The 27,879-nt window shown below is 34.4% G+C and overlaps 1 protein-coding gene across 15 annotated transcripts in view; it reads right to left on the bottom strand.

Moving 5' to 3' along the window:
- KHDRBS2 (KH RNA binding domain containing, signal transduction associated 2) overlaps window positions 1–27,879 on the bottom strand; it is a 581,162-nt gene that overhangs the window by 479,111 nt on the left and 74,172 nt on the right. For all 15 annotated transcript variants that reach the window (XR_004300183.1, XR_004300185.1, XR_004300184.1 and 12 more), the window contains exon 2: window positions 9,775–9,902. Coding sequence is in view for 7 of the 15 variants with exons in the window: in XM_032409568.1 (XP_032265459.1) it covers window positions 9,775–9,902 (128 nt within the window). In the remaining 8 variants the exon portion in view is untranslated. The remainder of the gene's footprint in view (window positions 1–9,774; window positions 9,903–27,879) is intronic.

Below are 27,879 nucleotides of genomic sequence, written 5' to 3'. Positions count from 1 at the left end.
GATAGATGAAGGAACTTGTAGAAGCATAGAGACTGAGGCCATCAGAGTAATCCAGGTAAGAGAAATGATGACTTAGGCCAGGGAAGTAACAGTGGAGGTGGTGAGAGCTATTTGATTCTTGATGTATTCTGAAGATAAGACTCCCAGATTTGCCTGACAGGTTGGATAGGATGTGTGGGAATAAGAAAGGAGTCAAAGAGGTGTCCACAATTTCTGATCTGACCAAATAAAAGGATGGTACTGCCAACCAGTGAGACACGTGGGGTCAGAAGAACATCGGTTGAATATGAGATGTCTAGACATCCACATGGTGATGTCAAGTGGGTGGCTCCATATATCTAAGTCTTGAAGAGAGGTCTTGGCTGGATCGTCAGTTTATACGGTACATAAAGCCATGTCATAGGTGAGATGACCAAGGGAGTGTGAATGTACATAAAGAAGAGCGCCACGGCAAATCCCTGGGAAACTCCCAGGTTAAGTTGTGGAAGAGAAGAAACCAGCACAGGAGGCTGAGAAATGAAACCAGTTTTATAACAGGAGATAAAAATAAATCTGGTGCCCAGAAGCCAAACGAAGACAATGTATCAGTGATACTTCAATTAAGACCATGATTCAAGTGTTTTAAGAGAGATTTTTTATGATGCAGAAGGCAGAACCAGGACTAATAGCAACTTACAAGGATTAAAATCATTATTTCAATGAGGAAAACAAATTCGAACAGCAACATCTATTCATTATTAGATCCAGCTGTTTTATAATATATTGAACTTTCTTTTTAATCACTAGAGGTATTCATAGACAGGCTGATGAGTATCACAGATCCTAGAAATGATTCCTAATTGGGTAGAAGATTAGACCATACGACCTATGAGATACACTCCAACTAATGAATCTATTGTTTCTGCCTCGCTTAACACCAGAGGAGAAATACATCTGCTTTTCCATCTGTGGGCCTTTGCAATCTAAGCAGTCTATGTCCAGAGTAATCTCAATGCCTCTTCATATAAAAAAAAAAATGAATCATAACAATGGTTTGATGCAAAGAAGAGAGGCTGTGCTACAAACACACCTGAATTTCAATGTTGACACTATCACTGATACATTGTGTGGCTTTACGAAAGCTCCTTAAATATTTTTAAACCTTGGTCTCTTCTTCAGAACTCTTACAGTATTCTTGAAGGAATAAAATAGTTCACTGTGCTTTGCTCAGTGTTTAATATGCACTGGGTTCTTAAAAAAACCTTAATTCTCTAAGTGGGAGGTCCCAGATTTAAGGACTATTTTCATGTTTTAAAGTTAGCTGTTCCTGCAAACTTGAGTTCTAGAACACATTCCTCATTTAAGCAACATACTTACTGATAAACCAGAAAAAGAAGTGTATGATTTTTTCATTAACACAAAATTTTTTTTGGTTTTGAAGATAATAAATTTTGAGGAGTCATGTTTGGAGTCAAATTTTCTACTGAATGTTTTAAGATGTCATTTGCTTACATTATCGTAATTGAAATATATTCTTTTCTTAAGAATTTTTTGTATCATTACTTATTTATTTGACAGAGAGAGATAGCAAGGGCACAAGCAGGGGGAGCGGCAGGCAGAGGGAGAGGGAAAAGCAGACCCCCTGCTGAGCCGGGAGCCCGATGTGGGGCTCGATCCCAGGACCCTGGGATCAGGACCTGAGCCAAAGGCAGATGCTTAACCGATTGAGCCATCCAGGCGCCCCTAATTGAAACATACTCTAATTTCATAAGAAGCTGTGAAATTAGAGCAGCTGGATATGAATCCTGAATTGGTCATTTCTTAGTAATGTGATTTTGGCAAATGAGTTCCTCTGAGACTCAGTTTCCTTGTCTATAAGATGGGAAGGAATGAATTATTAGAATTTTTATGATAATGAAATGAGTTAATATATGTAAAAACTACAAAATAAAGTGTTTGATTTATTAAAAAAATGTCAATAATCCTTAGTTTTTATTATTTGCTCCTCTGTTCTAGGAAAAAATTCTAATCAGAACTAATTATTTCTATTTTAATATGTTGCCATTAGCCCAAACTATTTTTTAAATATCTTTATTAGGAAAATAACATATTAACACTAACTAATTCAAACAGCACAAAGAGCCTGCAATAAAAAAAAGGGTCTCCTTCCTTTTACTTAGAATCTATCATCTTATATATATGTATACAAATATAAACATAAATATATTCCTTTTATACTAAAGAGGAATAAACTATCATCTTTTATACTTTCACTTAACAGTATATATGTTTGCAAATATATAATTATTAAATAAACTGCTAGATATCCAACTGCTTCCGAAAGTCTTTGCCTTTGTGCTTTTCATTGATTTTGCAAAATTGCTTCCCCAAATGGCTGAATCTCAATGCTCTGAGCAACAGGTTATGGAGTGTTTTTTTCTCCATACCCTAACATCATTTTTGGTTATAATCAAACTTGTCAGTCTGATAGAAAACAGAAACATTTCAAGTAAACAGTACATGTGTGATAGCTATCTGTTGATATCATCAACTTCTTGTGCAATTAGAAAAATTGAGTCCCTTACATATAAAGAAAATGAACTTTCTGTCATGTGTTTCTCAAATATTTCTCAAATAGTTATACCAGTTTGGCATTTTAATTGTGACCTTTAATTTTGGTAATCATCATTAGCATTTTTGCTTGTACAGAAGTTTTATGTCATAAAATATTTTAATTGTTTACTTACGGCTTTAGTATTTTTCCATCTTTCTTAGAAATGCCTTCCCTCCGGGGCACCTGGGTGGCTCAGTCGTTAAGCGTCTGCCTTCGGCTCAGGTCATGATCCCAGGGTCCTGGGATTGAGCCCCGCATCGGGCTCCCTGCTCAGCGGGAAGCCTGCTTCTCCCTCTCCCGCTCCCCCTGCTTGTGTTCCCTCTCACTGTGTCTCTCTCTGTCAAATAAATAAATAAAATCTTTAAAAAAAAAAAAAAGAAAAGAAATGCCTTCCCTCCATTAAATATATTTCCCATAATATATTCTACTTTTTTTTTTGCATTTAATCTTAGACCAGTTGAGATTTATGTTGGTGGAAAAGATGAGTGAGGGATTTAATCTTTCTTTTCTTTTGCCCCTAAATGCGTCACTAGTTATTTTTCCAATATTTATTATATAAAGGATTTCTTCACTCTGATTACAAATATATACTTATTATAGAATATATGTCCATGTTTATTTCATGAGGAATGAGAAATCTATTTTATCAAATGACTACTTGATCCTATTTTAAAATTCAGTAAATTTTTAAAAGTATGTTTAAGTACTCAACCAGTCTTACATCCCTGAAATAAAATACATTTGAGTGTAATTTATTCTGCTTGTAATGTGCCATTTAAATACATTTGCTAGTATTTTTGTGACATTATTTTTTATTGTGATACATTTATATAACATAAAATTTACTATTTTAACTATTTTTAAATGAGCAATTCAGTGGCATTAAGTACATTCACAATGTTGTGCAACCATCACCACATCCATTTCCAGAACTTTTTTCATCATCCCAAAGACAAATTTTGTATCCACTAAACAGTAACTCTTCATTTTCCCCTCTCCACAGCTCCTGGTAACCCCTATTCCATTTTCCATGTGTATGAATTTGCTAGTTCTAAGTACCTTCATATAAGTGGAATCATACAATATTTGTCCTTTTGTGTCTGGATTATTTTACTTAGCATATTTTCAGTGCTCATCCATGTTATAACAGGTATCTGAATTTCATTGCTCTTTAAGGTTGAATGTTCTATTGTACACACACACACACACACACACACACACACCACATTTTGTTTATCCATTTATCTGTTGAGGATATTTGGGTTGTTTCTGCTTCTCGGCTATTGTGAATAATGATGCTATGAACACTGGCATACAACATTTGGTAATGTTTTAAAGCTCTTGCATTGATATTCAAACTGAATTCTTGTAATGTTTTATTTTTTGTGATATCCTTGTGAAATCCATATATTTTTAAGGAAATTACTTATAAAATGGTAGAAATCTAAATGCGTTACAGAAATTTAACAATCACTTAAATTTGAGAAAGCAAATAAAAGTCACAATTTTTCTGCATGGATCTAAATTTCTTTCAAAAAGTTCTTATAGTCAGGTTCTAACTTAGTAGTACAAGTAACAGTAATCCCTTATCTAGATGTTTGGTGGTGGGGGGTGGGGTGCATTAATTTTTACTTCCTGTATCCTTTCCAGAGTAAGCTTGTTTTTCTGCGAATCTCAATATATACAGTGTTTGAATTTATATCAAATTCACTTGCTTCCATATGTCAGTAAGTCCTTCAGAGTCAATAACAATATGGGAATCCATTAGACTGCTAATGTAGCGCCTCTTGATTTTAAGTGATCTCTCTTCTCTAGTCTTTTAAAAGATCTATCTATATGAGAAGCCACTTCTACTGCAACAACAAAAGAAATGACAGAAGAGCTATCTATGTTCTACAGGTGCAGAGAAACTCACTGAAGGCTCGCCGAATTAAACAAATAAATGAACAAGTAAGCGAATGAAGAATGGTCAGATTATAGAAAGGGACGTGAGGTGGAAGATCTTTTCACTCTCAAGGAACCCCTGAGTAAGGATATAGATTTGGACACATTTCAAAAGGCACTTGCATTTTAATCATCCTTTTGAAGTAGTTTACAGTTTTTCCAGTTGAGGGTAAATGTGAAATAACCTGGCAGAAAGGAAACAACAGATTAAAATAGACTGAAGATCCTCTAAGAGATCTAGACATAGAAAGGAGAGATTATTTTGAGAAGTAGGAGGACATATTTTGTGAGGTTGTGCTGAGCCCATTAAAAAGGATGTGGAGAGAAGAACATAATTCAGGATTAGGAACCCATGGGTCAGTGTTACATGGAGACAAAAAAAAATTTAAGTACCAAATGGAAAATAATATTGAAATACATGCGATGTGCATTAGTTACAACAGAAGAGTTATTGGTTAAGACAAGGACTAGACAATATCACCACAAATTTCTAAATTTTGCCAGAAAACATAGTTATTTCAGGTGCCATTCTACTGGAGAGAATGCAGTCCATAGTATTTTGGAATGTTTTTCTTTTTCATAGAAAATGTGACTCTGAGTGTCATGTTATTTTCCAATTGAGATTTACATTCACAGGTGAGAGACTAGGAAACTGATATGAATGAAATTGAAATCACAAAGCCCAATCAAATCCTCTCTTCCATTTCCTTTAGAAAAGTAAAAAGCAACGCTATGCAATAGTCTCTGTCTGGTAAAGATAAAACAGGTTTAAGATGTAAGCTACTGAGTGGCTTTTGGAAAACCACATTGCTTAGAAAAATAGGGAGGTGTTTCCAAGATTGTAGGAGGTGATACTGGCTTTGAAATACGGTCATAGTTTCCACAGTTAGTAACTCTGGGTCTCTATTACCTCTTCTTAAGTGATCTGATAATTACTTAGAAAGTTAGAAAAAAATAACACTCAACGAGAATTTGGCTTTGGGTTTTCATCTTTTGGAGTAGAGAGAAAGAAACAAGCTCTGTGAGAAGACATGCCAGGTTTTAGAGACTGGTTCCAGCCAGGCACAAAGGTAGCCCCTCTCTCTGGGACAGAGCAGAGTAACCGAAATATAGGGCAAATGTGGTGCTTTTGAGCATATTTTGGAACTTTCATTTTCTGCGTTAATCTACATAAAGAATTGATTTGAAAAGCAGCACTGGGGAACGTGCTGCGTTTGATCTTAAAAGGGGCCAAATTTGGGGCCGATTTACACTCCTGGCAATCTACTGCTTTAAAAAGTTGGCAATAACTCAAGTTGAGAAATAAAAAGTGGGCCTCAAGGCAAATTTAATTGAAGGCAAGGTCTGATGCATTTCAGAGGATTCTGAAGGCAACATCAAAAGACAGTTTTAAAAGGCATTGAGAGGCTGGATTGCGCAGGTGGCCAAATAGGTATAGTCGCAAGCAACCAGCAGATCTCCTGCGAGTGCAGGCGGCGCCTTCCCATCCGCCCCCCTCTCAATTTGCCCACGCTTGTGAGGCACGGTCCTTCTGCATGTCTAGCAGTAACAAAATACAGCTTTAGCCACTTATATGTATCTTTGTTTCTTAGGTCCTCTAAGGCACTTGTTGGTGGAGGACCAAGAAATCATGCTATTTTTCTTTCTTCCAATGATGAATATTGTCTTCACTAATACCAAATTGATACCCCAAGCTACGGTTCTATTCTTTTCTTGGATATGTAATAGCTTTGCATGTCAACACTAAACCTAATGCAATCTTTGAAGACACTTTATTTTATTTTATTTTTTTAAAAGATTTTATTCATTTATTTGACAGAGACATCAAGAGAGGGAACACAAGCAGGGGGAGCGGCAGAGGGAGAAGCCGGCTTCCCGCCGAGCAGGGAGCCCGATGTGGGGCTTGATCCCAGGACCCTGGGATCATGACCTGAGCCGAAGGCAGATGCTTAACGACCGAGCCACTCAGGTGTCCCTCTTTGAAGACATTTTGAACAGCGACGAAACTCAATTCCCATTTTTCCAACACAGTAAACAACTGGATACAAGAAGGCATGGCCAAGTTTACGTGGGCCAAGTTTACAGACAACTTGTTATGAGTTATGACCACTGCTTGCCCGACAGGGACTGTAAAATGATCCTGATTAGAATATGCATACCAGTTGGAGACGTTAAAATTTTTAAAAATAACTGTGTATTAGACTATGAAATATAGTAGGTATGGATTTAGGGAGAAAGAGTTCATGTTAACAACAGTGAATTTTGTGCATGAATCTCTCCAGGATCTTCTGCATGAATCTCTTAGGATTATAGAGGAACATACTGCCACAGGTTGCCTCCTTGGAGACTAGACTACCAAGAAATAATTGCCCTGATTCTGAAACATCTGTCAGTGCAAACAAGAGATGCGCATAGTCTATTTCTTGACTAATCTTGTTGCAAACAAAAATATTAAAAACAAGTAAGAAAAGCTGTTCATTATAATAATTTGATAATATGACATGTTTCCCCCCCAAATAAGTGATTAAACATAAAGCACGAGAGCTAAATAAATCATTCTTAACATGTTTGAACAGGATTTTTATATTTTCCATAATTCAAAATCTTAAACGTCTTTCAATTCCTTGTGTTACTCAATTAAGTTGGCAAATTAACTTGATATTGGAGACTAACTGAAATCAAATCTACCCAAAAAGGTCACGTAGTAAAGTCAGGATCAGGTCATTTCCTCCAGAAGTCCCATAGTTCTTTATCGCCCTTTGTTGGAGGAGACTGTGTCATCACCCACACTAACTACCGGACCAAACAGACAGCAGACATCAAGGGGAGAGATGGCTCTGAGGGAAGCTGTGAAAAGTAGGTCTTTCTACAATGTACCCCCTGAGGGATAAATCACTTTTTATTATAAAAGATTAAACTTTAAATCCATAAATACTGTTGTGCTCCGCTCAGCCGTTCCTAGTATCACACCACACCACATACTTTACAGCTCCCAAATGTACATCCAATATGGCTCAAGTGCAGTGACTGTAATCTAAACCCCACTGATATTTTTGTGAGAGGTGGGCAATAATCACTCAGCAGGAGGGAATCACCACTTTTGAAATGAAATCCGGCTTTCAGAATGTTGGTTTTAATTTGTTATACTACAAAAGCAAATGAAAACAAATGTAGGTCAACTTGATAGATGATTCTGTTCTGTTCTGTTTCTCAGTACCTTTTTCGGTAAAAGGGATCTAAGACTTCTCTCATTGTGATAACTGGATGTATGAAATGCACATCCCTTTAAAAATAATTTAAAGTGATTTAGCATTCTATTCATCAATTAAAAATGGCAAATTTTCTAAGGCATAAATTGTTACTTGATAATATTCCATAAAAGTACTAATCATTAGGAGCTCTCATTCCTCACATTCTTCCATATTTTACATGAACAAGTAATATAAAAATGTGAGCATTATCAGTCAAGTTAAAAATGTAATGGCTCCCACAAAAGTGAAGAATCTACAATAACAGCAACCTCGCTAAATAGCTCCATCTGCAACAAAGATATGTCTTTGAGTAATTCATAATTTCCCAGTTACCTCATTTGGAAAATAAAAGTTTTATATATTCTATGATTTTGAAAATTAGTCCCAGCGTAAACATTCTGCGATTCTAAAAATTCTAGGAGGTACAATAATTTGCTAGTGAGATATGGTCTGCTTCAATACAAATAGGCAGTTTTGTTGTTTGGTCATCTTCCCGTAAATTATGAAATTAAATCTCACACAAAAATTAGACACTATATATACAGTAGTCTTGTTTCAATATTCATCATCACACATCAGATATAGACTATTGCAATCTTCAATATAAAATCACTCATGCTGCCACTTGAAAAGCCACCAGGACTTGAAATGCCTTTTATATCTTGCCAACCTGATTTGGTCAGAGATATAGAGCTGCATGTTATTGAGAAGGAGATACTGAGTCTGTCACTGGCTTTCCCATATCCAGAGAATGGACAAGTGTTATTCTGAGAAACAGTATCAAGTTATATAATATTTAAATATACGATTCAGAGAGAGAATCTTGTACTTCATAATGGATTAATCAAATTCCTTTAAAAAAAGACATTTTTCTTCATACCCACATTTCCATCACATTTCATTACTAAGTAAACATTTTTATGTACATTTCTTTGCCTAATTTGATATTCATAAAAACATGATTAAGGAATAAGTCTGAAAAAATTTAATTGTAAAATATATATCTATTGAATGCACCTTTCTTGTAATAGAGTAAATCTAGCTAAAAAAAAAAAATCCCACAAAAAACAAAACACTTGCATGCCCAAAAACCTCATCTGAAAGTTAAATTTTCCGGTTTGGTGGGCTGCAACAATTTATTCCTGTTTGAAATAATTATAAACACAACATTCCACTTAATAATATTTACTAAAATTTATCATATTAGAAGACAATTGGTAAAAACTACAGCATTTCTGTAATCTTTATTATTAGGATAATTACATGGTCCTTATTTAGATTTACTCTTCAGAAAGTAAATTACCAGCTTGAATCTGAGTTTCCATTGTTAGCATACTTAATTTATTAAAAAAAGGAAGTCCTTTTACCCACTGGAATTTATGAATATAAGTGATGAAACCATGCCATTGAATGCTATGTCATGATTCTGGTGATACAAATCTCATATGATAAGAAAATGTCTAGTGAAAAAGTACTCTCAAGAGAACAGTATGGTAATTATTTTTATAAATGAACCCTGACTACAGGAGACTAGAGGTTATAGTCTAAGGGGCTAATAAAGACTAGAAGACTTTCCTGGTTATAATAATTTCCTGTGGATTGGCTAATCCTGTATATTTAGTATCATTAATTCTACTCTTTTTTATAATAGGAATATACATTATAACAGGAAACAAAACATAATCAAGTGAGTATGTATATTTGGACAAATGTTGAACCATTTACATGTTAAATAAATAATTAAAATATCTAATTATGTTTCCCATATTCACTGAATAAAAGTGCTATGGTCTTTGGTTGAAAATTGTTCTCAATTGTTGTACTTTCAAAGACTTCTCTTTCCTCTAGATCAGTATCATATATATGTGTATACTAATATAATGAAGTTTTAAATATTTCATGAAAGACAATGAATAAACATTCATCAAGTCTAATTTTTATCATTTTTTTTTCTTAATTCTATGAAAACAGCGTATATTGCAGTACCTTTGGATATTGCTTGACAGGAATCAATACCCTTTCTGAGAGCTTTATGTTTTTGTTGCTGATGACATCAAGATATTTTTTTTCTTCATCTTCCTTTTTTCCATCAGAACCTTGAAATTTTTCAATTTCTGAAAAAAAAAATCGCAAGAAAAAAACAGTAAGCAAAATGAGAAGTCATCATAAATATGATTGTTCTTATTACTCGCCTTCTTAAAAAAGATTTTGAAAACCCTTGATAGAATTGAAACACCTGTTAACAGCTATGTGCATGCTGCTACCCACAGGTTAAGGTGACCTCTGTGGGGACGTCTGGGTGGCTCAGTCGGTTAAGCATCTACCTTTGGCTCAGGTCATGATCCCAGGGTCTTGGGATCAAGCCCCGTGTCAGGCTCCTTGCTCAGTGGGACTTCTCTCTCTCCCTCTGCTGCTCCCCCTGCTTGTGCTCTCTCGCTTGCTCTCTCTCTCTCTCTCTGACGGATAAATAAATAAAATCTTAAAAAAAAAAGATGACCTCTGTCAACTAAAACTAAAAAGTTACCATTGAAGATGTGACTGTCTTCCATGAAAGTCACATGGAACTTTGTTGGAAGTTCCAACTTAATTTTTAGCATCTTCAAACAAAACACAAGGAAGAATATGCCCTTTAGCAATTTAAAATATCTAAATTAACATAATTTTTCCCAGGGACAATAAATAGAACAAAATATATTTTAAGGTTATGTTTCATTTTTACTCAGAATTATTCTTACAAAAAATAATGGAAAATAGTAATCATCTATTATCAAATAGGATAGCAAAGATAAATAGCATGTTATTTTATATTGTCACAAAACTTAAAGGTAATTAAAAAGGGGGTCATGGCAAAGTCTTTTAAAGGATTAAATCTGTAAATGTTATCATTCATATTCATCATTATGAAACTATCTGTCCATGTTTAAAAAGAATCACTACTTTTGCCTTATGAGACTATTCCCAAAATGGATATTTTTGAGCAAATGTACAATATTTATCTATTCTTTCTTTTTAAAATTAGTTTATTCCACAAAGATTCTTAAACCTCTACTATGGGTACCACAGATAAAACAGAAGACAAGAAAATGTCTCTGCTTTTATGGAATCTATATTCTGATCGGAAAAATAAATAATTAGAAAATGAACATGTATGTACATGCATATTTATGTGTGGGGGTAAAGAATAAATAAAGCTATTAAGACATGTTTTTTAGTTTTGTTAGAGACAGAACAAGAACATTTTGTTTCTGTAATTTTGGAGTAAAGGAAAGGTGATGATACCCATTAAGTATGGAAATTCTCAATTCATACTAATTTATATTGCATTTTGAAACAGTTATTTTATAAAGATCTGACTACTTCTGGAGGTAAAAAGAATACTGTATTGCATCTAACAGCTTTGTTCTTTGTTGTTTTATTTGTAATTAGCATCTTTTCCAAAATGATTTCACATACCTTATGTAAAATCACTGTAACATTTGGATGCAAATCTTTTAGCATATTGTTTATTTGGCTCACGTGGAATTGTTAAAAAAACTTTTTGAAGTAACATTACATTGCTTACTCAGATAATGGAATGAATGCTATACTTCATAGTTTGCACAAAGTCATTTACAATCACTTTTTTCAGGTATATGCTGTAATTTCCTAACGATGATTATCTTAAACTGTGCTGGTTGAAAAGAAGCTATATGTAATATGTCTATAATTTCTACTTAGAATGATGGCATCAGATTCTTACTTTTCCACTCCAGATTATTAACAAGCCACTTTAACTGACTATCTTTTTCAACCAAGAAGCATTCGCTATCCAGGCTTTTCAATCCCTTATATAATTATTAGATACAGAACTCTGACAACTGCAAAGAAAGAATATTCATTCTATCTTCTGATACTGAGAGTGAACTTCTGATCACTGCCCTCTGGGTACATGCGCCTATCTAATACCATACTTCCTAGCTTGCTGAGGCAATTGTAATGTGGGACACCCTGAAGAAACCAACTCAATACCCAATCTATTAAATGTACGGTTTCCCCCTTGTCACTCTGTCATAAAATAAATCGAATTTGTCTGACATTATTTGTTCTCTACAAAACTACTACTACCTTGGCATTTTTAGATGTTTGCAATTTGATCAATCAATGATTAATTCCAATAAATTTTCCATCAAGAAGTGGAGCTGAATAAAATACCATTTCCACTGCTTTTTCTGCTCATTTCTACACTTTCCTTTAAAAAATGTTGATATATCTTTTGCCCTTCTGATTCTTTCAGGGAGTTATCTTGTCTTTCTTGACATATCTACATGACTAATAGCTCAGTAACTGCATTTGTCAACTGCATAGTGTAAGAATGGTATGAGCCAAATTTGCCTGATTTTAAAACCAGAGAAAACAATGTATACAACACCTTTCCTTTCTAATTTTAGTTTAAAATACTTCTTTGTTTCATAATTAATGCATTTTCATTGTGGAATGTTTAGACAATACAGGTACCCATAAAAATTTAAAGGCACCCATTGTCATTTAGCAATAACTAAACAGTTTTGTGTAGAGGAGTTGAACAATGTTTTATATTTTTATATGGTCTCTCTTTAAATTTAGCTTCCATATTATTGGGAAAACATATTGTATATTAAGGCAGGCTTATGTTAAATCCCAGTGGTTACAAGGGAATATACCCATGACCAAAAGTTAATTCTGTTGTAATCTCATAAATTTAGTACTACGGAGAGAGCCACGAAAAATAAGACAAGGAATGCTAAAAAAAATTCTTGAATGAATATGGCTATTAACAGATAAAACGTGAAAGGAGAACAGAAGATACTAAATTTTTTCATCTTGCAAAACTGAAATTCTAGACCCATTAAACACTCATTTTCCATCCCCTTCCCACAGGCCTTGGCAACCAGCTTTTCACTATCTGTTTCTATGCTTGACCGCTTTAGATACTTCATATGAGTAGAATAGCACAGTATTTGCTCTTTTATGACTGGCTTATTTCACGTAGCATAATGTCCTCAAGGTTTAGCCATGTTGTAGCATGTGTCAGGATTTCCCTCTTTTTAAAGTCTTTAAACATTCCATTGTAGATATATACCACATTTTCTTTATCCATTCATCCATCAATGGACAGCTGAGTTGCTTCCTCCTCTTAGCTATTGTGAATAATGCTTTGATGAACATGGGTGTGGAAGTATCACTTTGAGATCTTTCTTTGAATTATTTTGGATATATACCCAGAAGTGCGGTTGTTGAATCATATGGCAATTCCATTTTAATATTTTGAGAAACCTCCATACTGTTTTCCATAATGACGGCATTTTATAATCCCAACAAGAGTGCCTAAGAGTTCTGATTTCTCTGCATCCTTGCCAACACTTGATATTTTCTGTTCTTTTGATAGTGGCCACCTAATGGATGTGAGGTGATATCTCATTGTGGTTTTTATTTTAATTTCTCTTGAGCATCATTTCATATGCTTGTTGACCATCTGTATTTCTTTTATGTGGTATTATCTATTTAAGTTCTCTGCCCATTTTTAATTGGGTTATGTGTTTTATTGTTGTTGAGTTGTAGAATTTCACTATATATTTTGCACAATGATTAGATATATGATTTGTGAATATTTTCTCCCATTTCATAGGTTGCCTTTTCACTCTGCTGATTGTTTTTTTCGATGCGCAGAAGTTTCTCAGTTTGATATAATCCCATTTATTTTTACTTTCGTTGCCTGTGCCTTTGGTGCCATATCCAAGAAATCACTGACAAATCTAATGTCCTGAAGCTTTTCTCTTATGTTTCCTTCTAGATGTTTTATAGTTTTAGGTCTGTAATCCATTTTGAGTTAGGTTATATGTATGGTATAACAAGACTCCAACTTCATTCTTTTGCATGTGGAGATCCAGTTTTTCCAACACTTTTTTTGAAGAGACTGTCCTTTCCCCTTTGTGTTTTTGGCACCCTTGTTGAAGAATATTTGACCATATACACAAGGGTAATTTCTGGGCCCTATTTTTGTGTCAGTGGTCTATATTTCTGTCTTTATGCCAGTACCATACTGTCATCATTACTGTTGCATTGTATTATATATATATGTTATATATTACATATATATTACTTATATTACATATATACATATACATATATTACATATATATGATATGTGTAATATATAATATATGTAATATATGATATATGTAATATATAATATATGATATATAATATATAACATATATTATATATGATATATGTAATATATCATATATTATATACATGTTTGGGGTTTTTTTGGGGGGGTTTTGTTTTTTAAGTTTTTATTTAAATTCCAGTTAGTTAACATACACTGCAATATTAGTTTCAGGTGTCAATACAGTGATTCAATACTTCCATATGATACCCAGTGCTCATCAGAAGCACACTCCTTAATCCCCATCACCTATTTAACCCATGGGTTGGAAACCCATGTCCCCTCTGGTAACCATCAGTTTGTTCTCTATAGTTAAGAGTCTGTTTCTTGGTTTGCCTCTCTTCTTGTTTATCTCTTACACTGTTGGTGGGGATGTAAACTGGTGCAACCACTCTGGAAAACAGTATGGAGATTCCTGAAAAAGTTAAAAATAGAAGTACCCTACAATTCAGCAATTGCACTACTAGGTATTTACCCAAAGAATACAAAAATACTAATTCGAAGGGATACATGCACACTGATATTTATAGCAGCATTATCTACAATAGCCAAATTATGAAAATAGCCCAAATGTCCTTTGGCTGATGAATGGAAAAAGAAGATGTGGTATATAATATATTATATATAATATATAATTTTTTATAATGTCTTATATTTTGAAAACAGGATGTGTGAAGCTTCCAACTTTGTCTTTCTCTTTCAAAATTATTTTGGCTATTTGGAGTCTCTTGAGATTCCATATACGTTTTGGAATTTTTTTTCTATTTCTGCAAAAAAAAAGTCTTTAGGATATAATAGGGATTGCACTGAATCTGTAGATTTCTTAGGGTATTATGGACATCTTATCAATATTGTCTTCCAATTCACAAACACAAGATTCCTTCTTCTTATTTGCATCTTCCTTCATATTGGTTAGTGATTTTTGTAGATTTCAGGTAAGAAGATATTTTGAAGGGCATTTTTAGTTCTGCTTTTGCCTCACTTTTCCCTCATTTTCTTTAGGCATATAATTTCTTAATTGTGCTTTTTCTTGGTTTATTTTATTTTTTAAAACTTTTGAATTTGCATATTTAATTCATTTATTTTTTTATATTTTTATTGATACAAGTATTTAATACTATGAATTTTCTTTAGAAAACTTCTTTAGCTATGCCTGTCTATTCTGATTAGTTGTGCTTCAATTATAATTTCTTTGCAGAATTTCTGCAATTTCATTTTCTTATTCTCAAAATGTTGTTTAGTGTTTAATACCACTTTTAAAAACGTCCAGGTGGCAGAGCCAGTCTTTTACTTTGATATTACTTTCTCTTTCTTTTAAAAGACGAATGCCTAGGATAATAAAAGAAAAAAAACTAAACTCTGAAAATATTCCCATAATCCAGATGATCTACAAGAACCCTACATAAAAAGTGGGCTTCTGAAAACACTGAAAATAGTAGGAACTCTACTGGGTCCTGTGAGGTAGATTGTGGAAAAATGAAAAAGGAAAATTTAGATGGCTCCAAGAGTCCTAGAACACAGAAATTTCAAGCAAGTATTTATCCTCAAAAGAAGAGATGAACTATAATGTAGAATTCTCAGTGATCTGAAAAGAAAAAAAAGAAAGAAAAACATAAAACTGGGACAAGACTACACAAGCGCCAAAGGATGAGTGATTGTGAAGTAAACAATGGAAAAAGCTAAACGATGGAGACTATACAATGCGCGAGGAAAAAGCTGACAGTGCTATAGTAGCAAAAGCACTCCAGGATCTTAGAGAACAAACATGTCTTTCTTTAAGTCCCTTCCTGAGAGGGAAAAACTGCTTCAAGCCAAGTCCTAATGGAGCATAAGGCAAGGACAACACCCTAGCTGAACAGTCTATTCCAAGAGAAACCTCCTAAGAGCACAGGCAAAATTTCTCATTTAAACATTAAAAAGAGAAACAGATTGTGTTGAAACTCATACAAGTGTATTATATAAGAAAAACAAAAAAAGGAAAATGAACTAAATAATATATTGACAGAAAGTGAAAGCAGGGGGCGCCTGGGTGGCTCCGTCATTAAGCGTCTGCCTTCGGCTCAGGTCATGATCCCAGGGTCCTGGGATTGAGCCCCGAATCGGGCTCCCTGCTCAGCGGAGAGCCTTCTTCTCCTTCTCCCTCTGCCCCTGCTTGTGTTCCCGCTCTTGCTGTCTCTCTCTCTGTCAAATAAATTAATAAAATCTTAAAAAAAAAAAAACTTCTTATGTCTCAAAACCATCAAAAAAAAAAAAAAAGAAAGTGAAAGCAGGAGAGAAACATGATAACAAATCAGAAAAATATATTAAATGATGGGAAGAAAGTGGAATTACAAAAGTAATAAAAGAGGGGTATATATCAGAAATAGATGGGTTATGTAAGAACCAATAAATTAGAGGAACTTGTAAAAAGTGCTATCAGAGCTCAGGAATGAACTAGAAAGAGTTTAGTACATAAATGAAAAATAAACTAGAAATAAAACAAGACTAAATGGACAAGAGAAATAAAATCAGAGGAAAGAATTAAGCACCACTATAAAATCAGAAAGTTAAAAAGACTTGAGAGAAAATGAAAGATGTAAGACAGGTAATGATGACCAAGGTACAAATACCTGGAGCTTCGAGAAGTTGAAGACTAAAGCAATAAAACTGAAGAAACACTAAAAACTACAATTGAAGAAACTGTTTCATTAAAGAACTATATGATAATGTCACCTGAATTGAGGACTGTGACTAGCTCAATGTTCTGATCTGAGGGAGAGGGATAGGCAGAAGGAGGAGGAGAAGTAGAGGGAAAAAGGGTGGAAAAAAGAAGGAAAGAGAGAGACTGATTTTAAGACTGACAGGTGCCAACAATAATGCAAGATTTAATGGACTAGAAGTAATTGCTAAAAAATTAGTTCCAGACAGTGGTTAAAACTCTGGCTTAAAAAACAACAACAACAAAAACAACCCAAAAAACAGAAAGCAAGACAAAAAACTCTGGCTTTAGAATATGAGCAGCATATGTCTGCCTTAGTTTGACACCTAGAAATTAGGAAAGAATTCTTGGTGTATTGTAAGGATTAACTAAGTTATATGAGCAAGGTGCTTAGAAAAGTGTCTGTCAAAAGCATTGTTGTTTTTATTATTATTCTCATTATTATATATTAAATTTAAAAGGACCAAAGCAATGTTTGCACTAGACCCATAAGGCAAAATTTGACTGAAGAGGGAGCCAGAAATTGATCTCCAGATTAAGAAAGCATTAAAGAGAAATAGGGAATGCAACTGGCTAGACTGAAGAATCATATTCTATAATTCTTACATATCAAGAATGGCTTTTCATTTTGCCAATATTTTTTAAATATTTTTAATATCTGCCCTATGTTTGTAGTTTAGAATATTCTATAGCCCCAAGCATAAACAATGTCAATTCGTTTAAAGTTTAGATTAAACTCATTCTGAAAATATGAGTAAAATTTCAGTGAAGGGGATTCTATTTGAATATCTGAACTTATACCTCCATATTCCAGTCACTTTCTTAATACATATGATTTTTTTCTGAAGTCATAATTCATACTTTCTTTTTTAAAGATTTATTTATCCACTTTGAGAGCGTGCGTGTGTACGCTCAAACACACACACACACACACACACACACCAGCAGGGGGAGGGGTAGAGGGAGGGAATCCCTGAGCAGACTCCCCACTGAGTGTGGAGCCCAGGCTGGGCTGTATTTTACCCCCCATGAGATCATGACCTGAGCCAAAACCAAGAGTCCATTGCTCAACCAACTGAGCTACCCAGGCACCGCCGTAATTCGTACTTTCTAAACTGGGTGTGTTGAGTTTTTAACAATAGTCTCCCATACACTTCTACCTAGCATTTTTCTGACCTCCAGGATACAGTTGGCTTAAGATTTTAGAAACATCAGTAGCCATAAAGTTGATGTGTTAGGCTGCATGTGTATAGCAATGCTTCACACAAGTTATTTTACTGTGGTTAAATTTATTTTTGTAACTTGCACATTATAGAGATTCATATTTTTAAATATAAATGACATATAATTACACAATAACAGAGAAATCACAATTACTTGTTTCATGAAAAATTAGTTATTTAACATAAATGAACTTTTCTCTTAAAACCAAATTTAAAATTGGGCATTAGCATATTTTAAGTGATCTTTCTAAAGTAAATTCCTTATTTCCCAGTCAATTCAGAGAGAACATGCTTTGCATGATCAAGGGACTTTACGATGAATGTCAGATATTCTATCAAAGCTAATCAATGTGAGTAATGACCTTATTCTTTCGTTAATTCAATAAATACTCCTGAATTATAGTCTACCTCATGTGTGGAGGATTAAGTATAGAAGGAAAAGAGTAAAAGCCCAGAAATAACGAGGGAGACTTAGCATACAAGATTGAGGTTGAAGAGTCACTAGTAACCAGACTTCGGATAAATCTTGAAGGTAAGACATCCTTTCCTAACTATAGATAGGAAGTGAAGGGGGAGGGAGAGAAAAATAAAGGACAGTCCCTAGATAAGTGTTCCTAGCAATAACATTGATTGTGTGTGTTTGTATATGTGCTGATTTATTTTCACCAAGAAATCATATAACTAATCTTCTTAGAACTATATACTAAATAATAATAAATATGTTCTTAGTCAAACAAATTACATAGAGCATGGTTGTGCTTAAATTATTTTTGTGCCTAAATTTTTTTTTTTTTAAGATTTTATTTATTTTATTTGACAGAGAGAGACACAGCGAGAGAGGGAACACAAGCAGGGGGAGTGGGAGAGGGAGAAGCAGGCTTCCCGCAGAGGGGAGAGCCCGATGTGGGGCTCAATCCCAGGGTCCTGGGATCATGACCTGAGCCGAAGGCAGACGCTTAACGACTGAGCCACCCAGGCGCCCCTGTGCCTAAATTTTTTTATAGAGTGAAATACATGCTCTTCCGAGTACTTATAATTCTAAAATTCAAGTAACTTCTAGTTCTAGGGAAATTTTAAAGAATCAAGATATATTTAATTTCCAAATAGACTTTGAAAATAATTTTTAATGCAATATGAGAGAAAAGGACATTTATATGCAAGGTATAATTGTATAATATATTGAAGCAAAGAACATGGAATTAGTCTGGGAAGAAAACAAGTTATTGTCCATAAAATGTAAATGACCTTTAAATATAACAATGGGGAATGATGCCAGTATTGAGTTATTTTGAAATTTATGCTTTGTCTAAAACCAAAAGTCAATAAGAGGTTGTAAAAAATTCTTTTATTTATGGATATTTTCTGAAAAGATTTTATAATACAAATAATGCTCAACTGCCTAGTGATTAGAAGTCCTTATTATAAATGGGGCATGAACAACTTAGACTTACATAATATAACTGAGCAAAAGTTATCCTACTTATTTCACCTTCAAATTATACCCTTTAAGTTTCTAAGTAAAAATGTTTTCTGCTGTTTGTATTTGAATACAGAACCAAACTTTTATCAATTAATGTTAATAGAATGAAAGAGTGCAATATAGAGTAATTTTCGTCTTCCTTTTAGAAACCCCCATGTAAAATCTCAGACATCAGTATTCTATAATGCAGTAGGAGTCCAGCATTTCAAATTCTAAAAATCTAAGTCTAGAATGAATGGCTAAATATACCATAAATAACAACTGTTTGTTTTGAAACATAAACTTAACATTAATAATAAAAGAATCTGAGGAAATGATTTAGCACAAATTTTCCTTCATTGATATTGATCAGAAAGATACATACTTTCAAATTTCAGTTTCAAAGAAAGGGTGAAGAAATATCAATGTTACTTTGACATATGTAATTTTTTTTTAGCAGCATAACTCCATGGGGTAACAATTATCTCCCTTTTCAAATAAACAAACAGGAGTTCAAAGAGCTAATGTAACGTATACTATAAATACAAGAAGGAAAACAACAGAAAAAAGGAGATTTAAAAATTCGAGAAGAGCAGTTCTCAGTGTAGCCTTACATTTAATAATGTAAACAAAAATTAAAAAAAAAAAGGAGCCAGACTTTGCTTAAAAATACCATTTATCATGGGGCACCTGTGTGGCTCAGTTGGTTAAGCATCCAACTCTTGGTTTCAGCTCAGGTCATGGATCTCAGAGTCATGAGATCGAGCCCTACACTGGGGTTGGGATTCTGTCTCTCTCTCTCTTTTCCCTCCTGCTCATGCCAAAATAAATAAATAAATCTTTAGAAAAAGTACCATTTAGCAACTTGTCCTCATATAAAATATCTTCTGGGGAGGGGGTAACTAAGGTTTATGTCTTGCCTTTCCTGCTTCCAGGCAGCGCAGAGCTGATTGTCTTTAAGGAAAACTCACTTTCTTCTAACTTGCCTGGGATAAGGATTTCTTGTGTAATTTTTTTTTTCCTTTTCACCCTCTTTACAACTTTTTGATTATTTAATTTGTGATAGCATTTTATCCTTATTTTGTACATGCTTTATTATAAGCTGCCTCAAATCCACCTCAGAAATAAGTGACAAATACCACTTTATTTTAAAATTAATTACTATTCAGTATTAATAATTAATTATTAAGCCAACAATCTCTACTAATGCAAAATTTCTCTAAGGTCTGTTTGTGGTCTTTGGCATTAACTCTGAATGTTAATGGCAGGTTTGTCACCTGGTAGCTACACAATCTTAAGCAAATTAGCCTTAGTTCCTTTTTTTTTAAGGAAAGTAAATCTATCAAATGATGACATTATGGGAATTAGCATTTTGTGTACACTTCACTGGCAATAATTATGATGTTGTTTTGATATTATAATGTTTCATATTATAATCTGTCTCCCTCTATATTTTAATGTCTGAGTAGATTTATTTTACTCTTTTTCACAGACCCTGAACTTAGCCCAATGACTAACAAGGTAAACAAAGAAATTATGCCCTAAATCTGTGTTTCCCACCAAGGAAAAATGAAATGGGTAGTTTCTTACAAAACAGAGCTTAAATAATAAGAAGGGAACCTTATGTGTGAATATGATGTTAGCAAAAGAGATGTTGCAAATAATGGATCTCTCAGAATCAAAGTCAGCAGGGCTAGTAAATAGTAGTCCAATTCCAAAAGGTCTTAAGGGATGGGAGGATGTTCCGAAACATGGAATGATATTTTCCTTTTTATTGAAGGCCTGAATAACTATTTCAGATCCAGTAATGATAAATCAGTAGTAAAGTTCTGCAAATAATTTAAGTACCTACAAAAGTAATTATTTTGATAATTGAAACAGAAACAGAAAAAGTAAAACTTGATTTAAAAACAGCCCAGGGTTGCCTGGGTGGCTCAGTCAAGTGTCCGACTCTTGATCTCAGCTCAGGTCTTGGTCTCAGGGTCGTGAGTTCAAGCCCCATGTTGGGCTCTATGCCCAGTGTGAAGCCTACTTAAAAATAAATAAATAAATAACCCAACTACTTGTTTTCAACAAGATTAACCATAGACAATGAACTATTTTAACTACTAATTCATTTTAACACCCTGAACCCACTAAAACTGTGAAACTGATACCCACCTGCCCCCCTTTCCTGACTGCTTTTCCAAATTCCAACCACTGTAAGTCTCAGCTCACAGTTCCTCTCCCCCATGGAGTAGAGAATAACTTACAGGGATTTCTCTCTTTGTGAACTCTTACCTTTCAAGTCATGTATTACATATTCAACAGTACTACCTTTCAGTCCTAACACAAGGCCACACCCTACCTAACTCTATGGCCTTGGACAAGTCATGTAAGCATTCTGGGCTTCATCTGTTCCCTCCTCCCACCCTCCAACCCACCCTAAAATGAGAACCAAATCTTAGGAAGTGCATCCTAGTATATTCTCAAGATCACAGACTTCAAAATATAGTATTGTATCTGTTACTTATTAGTTGTAGAACACATGGCATCAAGAGTGATGATACCTATTGCTTTCTAAAAATTTTCTATGTGCTAGGCAATGATCCCATACACGGAATAGTTGAGTTCACTTAGTTTACTTAAAAATTTTGTGCCACACTGTTTGCTTGTAAAATGGGTATAATATCCTTATAAAACTGTTGTGAGGATTAAATGAGTCAAGCAAGTTATCCAAAATAACTTGGTATAGTTCCTGACACATAATAAGAGCTATTATTATTAACTCTTCTAATCTTATTACTTGTGTTTGATGGCTGGACATGAGGTTTCACTGAACTCTTTTCTTTTCCATCATTAAAAGATCACGATAGGGGTGCCTGGGTGGCTAGTCAGCTAAGCTTCCAACTCTTGGTTTCAGCTCAGGTCACGATCTCAGGGTTGTGAGATGAACCCCATGTCAGTCTCCATGCTCAGTACAGTCTGCTTGTTCCTCGCTCTCCCTTTCTGCCCATCCCTGCACTCGCACTCTCTCTATCTCTAAGATAATAAATAAAATCTTTATTTAAAAAAAAGATCATGACAGCCAATGCTGTCACATGATTACACCTAGTCTTTAGGTAGACTATTAATTATTGAGGGCACATCCATGATTTACATTTGTTTCCTTTACCAGACTAATATCATCATGTATATGTTTAAAAATGTCATATGTGTGGATTTAAATGAGAAACTGAACAAAATGAAAAAGAATGAGAAACATAATCCCATAGCGATAGTAAGAATAGGGTATAGAATTAATTTGTTGAAACCTCATCAAAAATAGTTGAAACTTTTGGATAGTATTATCACCTGACACTAAGCGGTCGTACCTCACAAAAGGCAAGAGGTCAAGTTTATTTTATTTTTTCAACCTTGTTAACTGCCAGACACAAAGTCTTAAGGTTTAAAATTAATGCCTTTTAAAAGGAATAGAATATTTTATTGCTACTCATTCCAAATATATCCATGCACAATCTTGGATTTGTCCCTCTTTGAATGCATTCAATGTTTTGATTTTAGTTCTTGCTAAGTTACACACACACAAAGTTGCACACAACAAAACAAATGCAGGATACATATTTCTGCTTGCTGGTTCTTAGCCATGAAATCAATCATTCATCTTCTCACCCATTAGCCCCTTCATTCAATAAGTATTTACTGAGAGCCTACTGTGTGGCAGGCCCCATTCTAGGAACTAGACACACCGTGGTAATGCAGACAGACAGAATCCCTGCTCTCTTGACTCTTACAGACAAATGAAGTAGAAAGTAAGTGAGTAAGTAAATTATGACAGAATCTGGGTGGGCATAAATGTTTCAAAGAAACATAATGACACAGAAAATGGTGAGAAGGGTGTGATATTTAGATAAGGGTGATTAAGAAAGGTCTCTTTAAGAAGGTAATACATGATCAGAGACCTGAATTAAGTAAGGGGTTAAATTCATGAACATCTAGGAATAGAGTTTGCTAGGCAGAGGGAACAGCAAGTGCAAAGCATCTAAGACTGCAACGAATTTGGCATACTTGACCAACTGTCACAAGGACAGTACAGATAAGGTGAGAGAGGTAGAAGGAGTAATATAATGAAGGCCTTGTAGTCTGCGTGTGGATGGAGTAACACAATTTTAATGAATGAAATATCGCAGAAGTGATGGTGTACTTCAAAGACTACATCATAAAAAACTGTGGCTTCCTCCTTGTTTTCTTGGATCATGTGTCTAGAGGAATTAGCTGCCCTGTCATGGGAATACTCAACTAGCCCTAGGTAGAGTTCCATGTTCTGGATGCCTGTAGCTAATAGTAATACACAGGAGCCAGCTTGGAAGCAGATGCTCTGTCCCTAGTAAAACTTTCAGATGACTGCAATTTCTTCTGAGACCCTGAGCCAGAACCACCCATCTGAGCTTCTCACAAATTCCTTACCTACAGAAACTGTGAGATAATAAATGTTTGTCATTTTAAGCTGTTATATTTTGAGTTCGTTTATTATGAAACAATAGATGATACACCATGACATAGAATTTTTATTTTCTTTTAAGTGTGATGCGAAGAGTTTGAAGAATTTTACCACAGTTTTGATCTGATTTGTGTTCTTAAGAGACTATTCGGCAGTCCTATGTAGAATGGCCAGAGAGGAGGCAGGGAGACCAGTTGTGAGACATGGATCAGGTGGGATATGTTGAAGGCTAAGGTATTAGAGGTAGAGGTCTAAAAACTGGATTATTTTGAAGGTAGAAGTTTGTTTAGTAATCAAGTGATATTTTAAGCATGTTACAACCAAATATGACTTATTGTTACTTATATATTGCTATTTAGCTATAATTTGGGTTATATTTTAGAAAATTGGTTAAAGCTTTTAAGTTGATATGTTATGCATTATAATGTTCTCATGTAAAATACTGGAAAACGAGGACTCAGCATTTTTATTCAATGTATTTCTTTTTAAATGTATTACTAGTGTTAAGTGGGAACAGCGTGTAGTCATAACTGTTATTTCTGATTTTCTCATATTCATATTCAACTATATTTATTTCTAGAGCATGAGTAGAACATATTTCCTATGTTTGTGGGGAAAAAAATGAGACTTTACTTTTGCCAAAGATACCTGGAGATATACTATCTTAATAAAAAGAAAACAACACATTTAAAACCAGCAGCTCAACTTGCATTCATTCAGTTCAAATTAAAAGGCCTTTTCCTGAGTCTACTTTTACTGTGATAATTATCTAAATCAGCATTTATTCACCATTTAGACTAATTTTACAGAAATACTACACCCAGATGTGCTTGAATTTGTATTAATTTATTTTCAAGATGTTCAAAAGTCTAATTACATTAGGTATTCCTTGTGTTTGAAAATCAATTTTCCTGAATTGAATAAAGGTGAGCTATTACTCACTCGAGTTAAAAATTCCTAATATGCCAATAGCAGAGGTATTTAAATAGAACTGAATATGACCTGCTTCACATTCATCATGTTCCAGGGCACAATTACTTCGTCCAATACTTGTTAACTCAGCAAATATTACAGAGAGTGTCTTATTGTGTGTAAGTTATTGGGAAGGACAAAAAGATGAAGTAACATTCTATCTTCAATTGCTAATTATCTAGTGACCAATAATTGCAAGTATCACAGTGAAACAACACTTATTTTATTCTTGTTCATATCATGCCTAATTTCTTATTTGTATATTTTAGTAAGTCATACTATCAAAGGCAAATCGAGTTTATTAAATATATATGCAGTATTTACAAATGGCATACATATAAATTGGAAGCTATATACACACACACACACACACACACACACACACACACATATATATATTCCTACTTTGTTGAGTTGTTTTAAAAATTGGACAAAATATAATTTAGGGACTTGGTGTTTGTGGTAATTTCTATTCTCTAGGAAAAATTTACCAACCTTTTCCCTTTACCCCAATCATCTTTAACCAATTCTAAAGAGAGAAATTCCTCTGCTAAATCAAAGTCAAACAATGAGGGGCCATATTAAAAACAAAGTTTCTATAGTGCTTAAAGATGATCCACCTTCCATTTGTTCTTCCTATTCCTCTTTTTAGTTATTCCCATGAAAATGATACGATAAAATAGACTGTTCTCATCTTATGAACGGGCCTCTTACCACCACGTTGTGGTCCTGAACAAAATACACACTAAGGGCCTCTCTTTGGTTGCTCCTCTTTAGATATAGTGCGAAATGCTTTATTTTCTTTGAGTGTGCCTTCCTCTGCCTCTCCTCACCAACGGAGCAGTAAATCCTTGAGAAATGAATTCTCTGTTGCTAAGGAAAATGTACCAGTGTCTGGTTGGCACGCGGTCTGAATTTAATCGCCATAGATTCCATAGGTCTCACAAATGGCACAGGTTATCATATGATAAAGCAGAATGTGTTTTGTGGCAAAGTCCCAGGAAACAATCACTCTTCATTGCTCATTCAGGAACATGCAGTGGGAACAGGTGGCTGATTGTAGACTTGGAAATCTGGATCTTGAGATCTCTCTCCTTAACAGACACAATTGTACCAGCTACTCAGGAGGAACCCAAGGTGTAATGTCTGCTATTTTCTTTCTACTTTGTCACTGTATTGCACTCCCCTTGTCACACTGTCAGACAGACATTTTCCTTTTCAAATACATGAAGACATAAATAAGAGTTGAAAAGCTTCTAATTTCTCTTTGTCACATGTTATCATTTTGACAATTTCCTAGACCATGAAGTCCATGTTTCATTACTATTCCCATGCCAAACATAGGTAGCTAAAATATACCCATTTTATCACACCCATATGATTATAAACTCGGAATTACCACCATCATTATTACTAATATGTACCACTACTTCATTACTTGACCTTGTGCAAGTCCATTTACACTTTTAGTTCCAAGTTTCATTATCAGCAAATGATAATTGTTTTTCCTTAATGAATCTGAAGGGCTCTTCCAATTCTGCTATGTGTTGAGTCTAACTTTATCATGTTAAAAATAGAACGTGATGTCTACAGGGTAGACAGGTTCAATATAATTATTTGGTCCTTGATTTAAAAAGCTTGAGGTAAACTTGATTTGAGATATTTTCTCTTTTTTAACTTCATCTCTTCTCCATTTTTACTTTGCAGTTTCACTATTGCTCACATCCTGTATTATAATGGTTAAGAGTGCCCTAAGAAACAGGGCCCTATTTTCCTCATCTATCAAATGGAGATAAAAATATTATTACTTCACACTGCTGTCTTGGTGTTAATGGTGATAACAATTAAATTGCTTAGAATATTACTTGATATACTTTTATTGCTGTTATTGTATTTCTTGATGTCCATTAATCTACCTGTAGGAAAATGCACCATGCTTACACTATGGTCTTAAACTGGAGACTCATCAGAACTATAGCTAAAGGAAGAGTCAACAGGATAAGGGAGAGCCTAAGGCACTCTATCCTGCACAGCATTTATTTATGTTGGTTATTCACAGATTGAACCTGACTGTTTAGATAGCTGAAATTTGGTATCTTCACCTGGGAATCTCAGCTGTGGTAAAAGAGGAAGTATTCCTGTGTCAAAAAAATATTTTACAAATGAAACTTATTTTGTATCCTCATGACAAGGTAGGTGAGTTAGACAGGATTCTGTGAATTACATTTTTCGGCAGGAGGTATATCTAGATAGATATAGTTGTAGATATAGATATTAGCTATATAGATATTAGATGTATAAATATTACATATATAGAGATATCTATTTATAAATCTATATAAGTCTACATCTATATCTGTATCTCTCTATTTAAAACCTTCAGATATAATTCACATACCATAAAACTGAAAGTTACAAATTAACTTTTATTTTTTTATTTTATTTTACATTTTTTTTATTTTATTATGTTAATCACCATACATTACATCATTAGTTTTTGATGTAGTGTTCCATGATTCATTGTTTGCGTATAACACCCAGTGCTCCATTCAGTACGTGCCCTCTTTCATACCCATCACCAGGCTAACCCATCCCCCCACACCCCCCAGAACCCTCAGTTTGTTTCTCAGAGTCCATAGTCTCTCATGGTTCATCTCCCACTCCGATTTCCCCCCCTTCATTTTTCCCTTCCTACTATCTTCCTTTTTTTTTTAACATATAATGTATTATTTGTTTCAGAGGTACAGGTCTGTGATTCAACAGTCTTACACAATTCACAGCACTCCCCATAGCACATAGGCTCCCCAATGTCTATCACCCAGCCACACCATCCCTTCCACCCCCCACCACTCCAGCAACCCTCAGTTTGTTTCCTGAGATTAAGAATTCCTCATATCAGTGAGGTCATATGACACATGTTTTTCTCTGATTGACTTACTTCACTCAGCATAATACCCTCCAGTTCCATCCACGTTGTTGCAAATGGCAAGATCTCATTCCTTTTGATGGCTACATAATATTCCAGTGTGTGTGTGTGTGTGTGTGTGTGTGTGTGTGTGTGTGTGTGTGTGT

This window comes from Phoca vitulina, unplaced genomic scaffold (assembly GCF_004348235.1).
Source record: "Phoca vitulina isolate PV1807 unplaced genomic scaffold, GSC_HSeal_1.0 scaffold11, whole genome shotgun sequence".
Lineage (NCBI taxonomy): Eukaryota > Metazoa > Chordata > Mammalia > Carnivora > Phocidae > Phoca > Phoca vitulina.
This window is presented reverse-complemented; position numbering and strand designations above follow the sequence as displayed.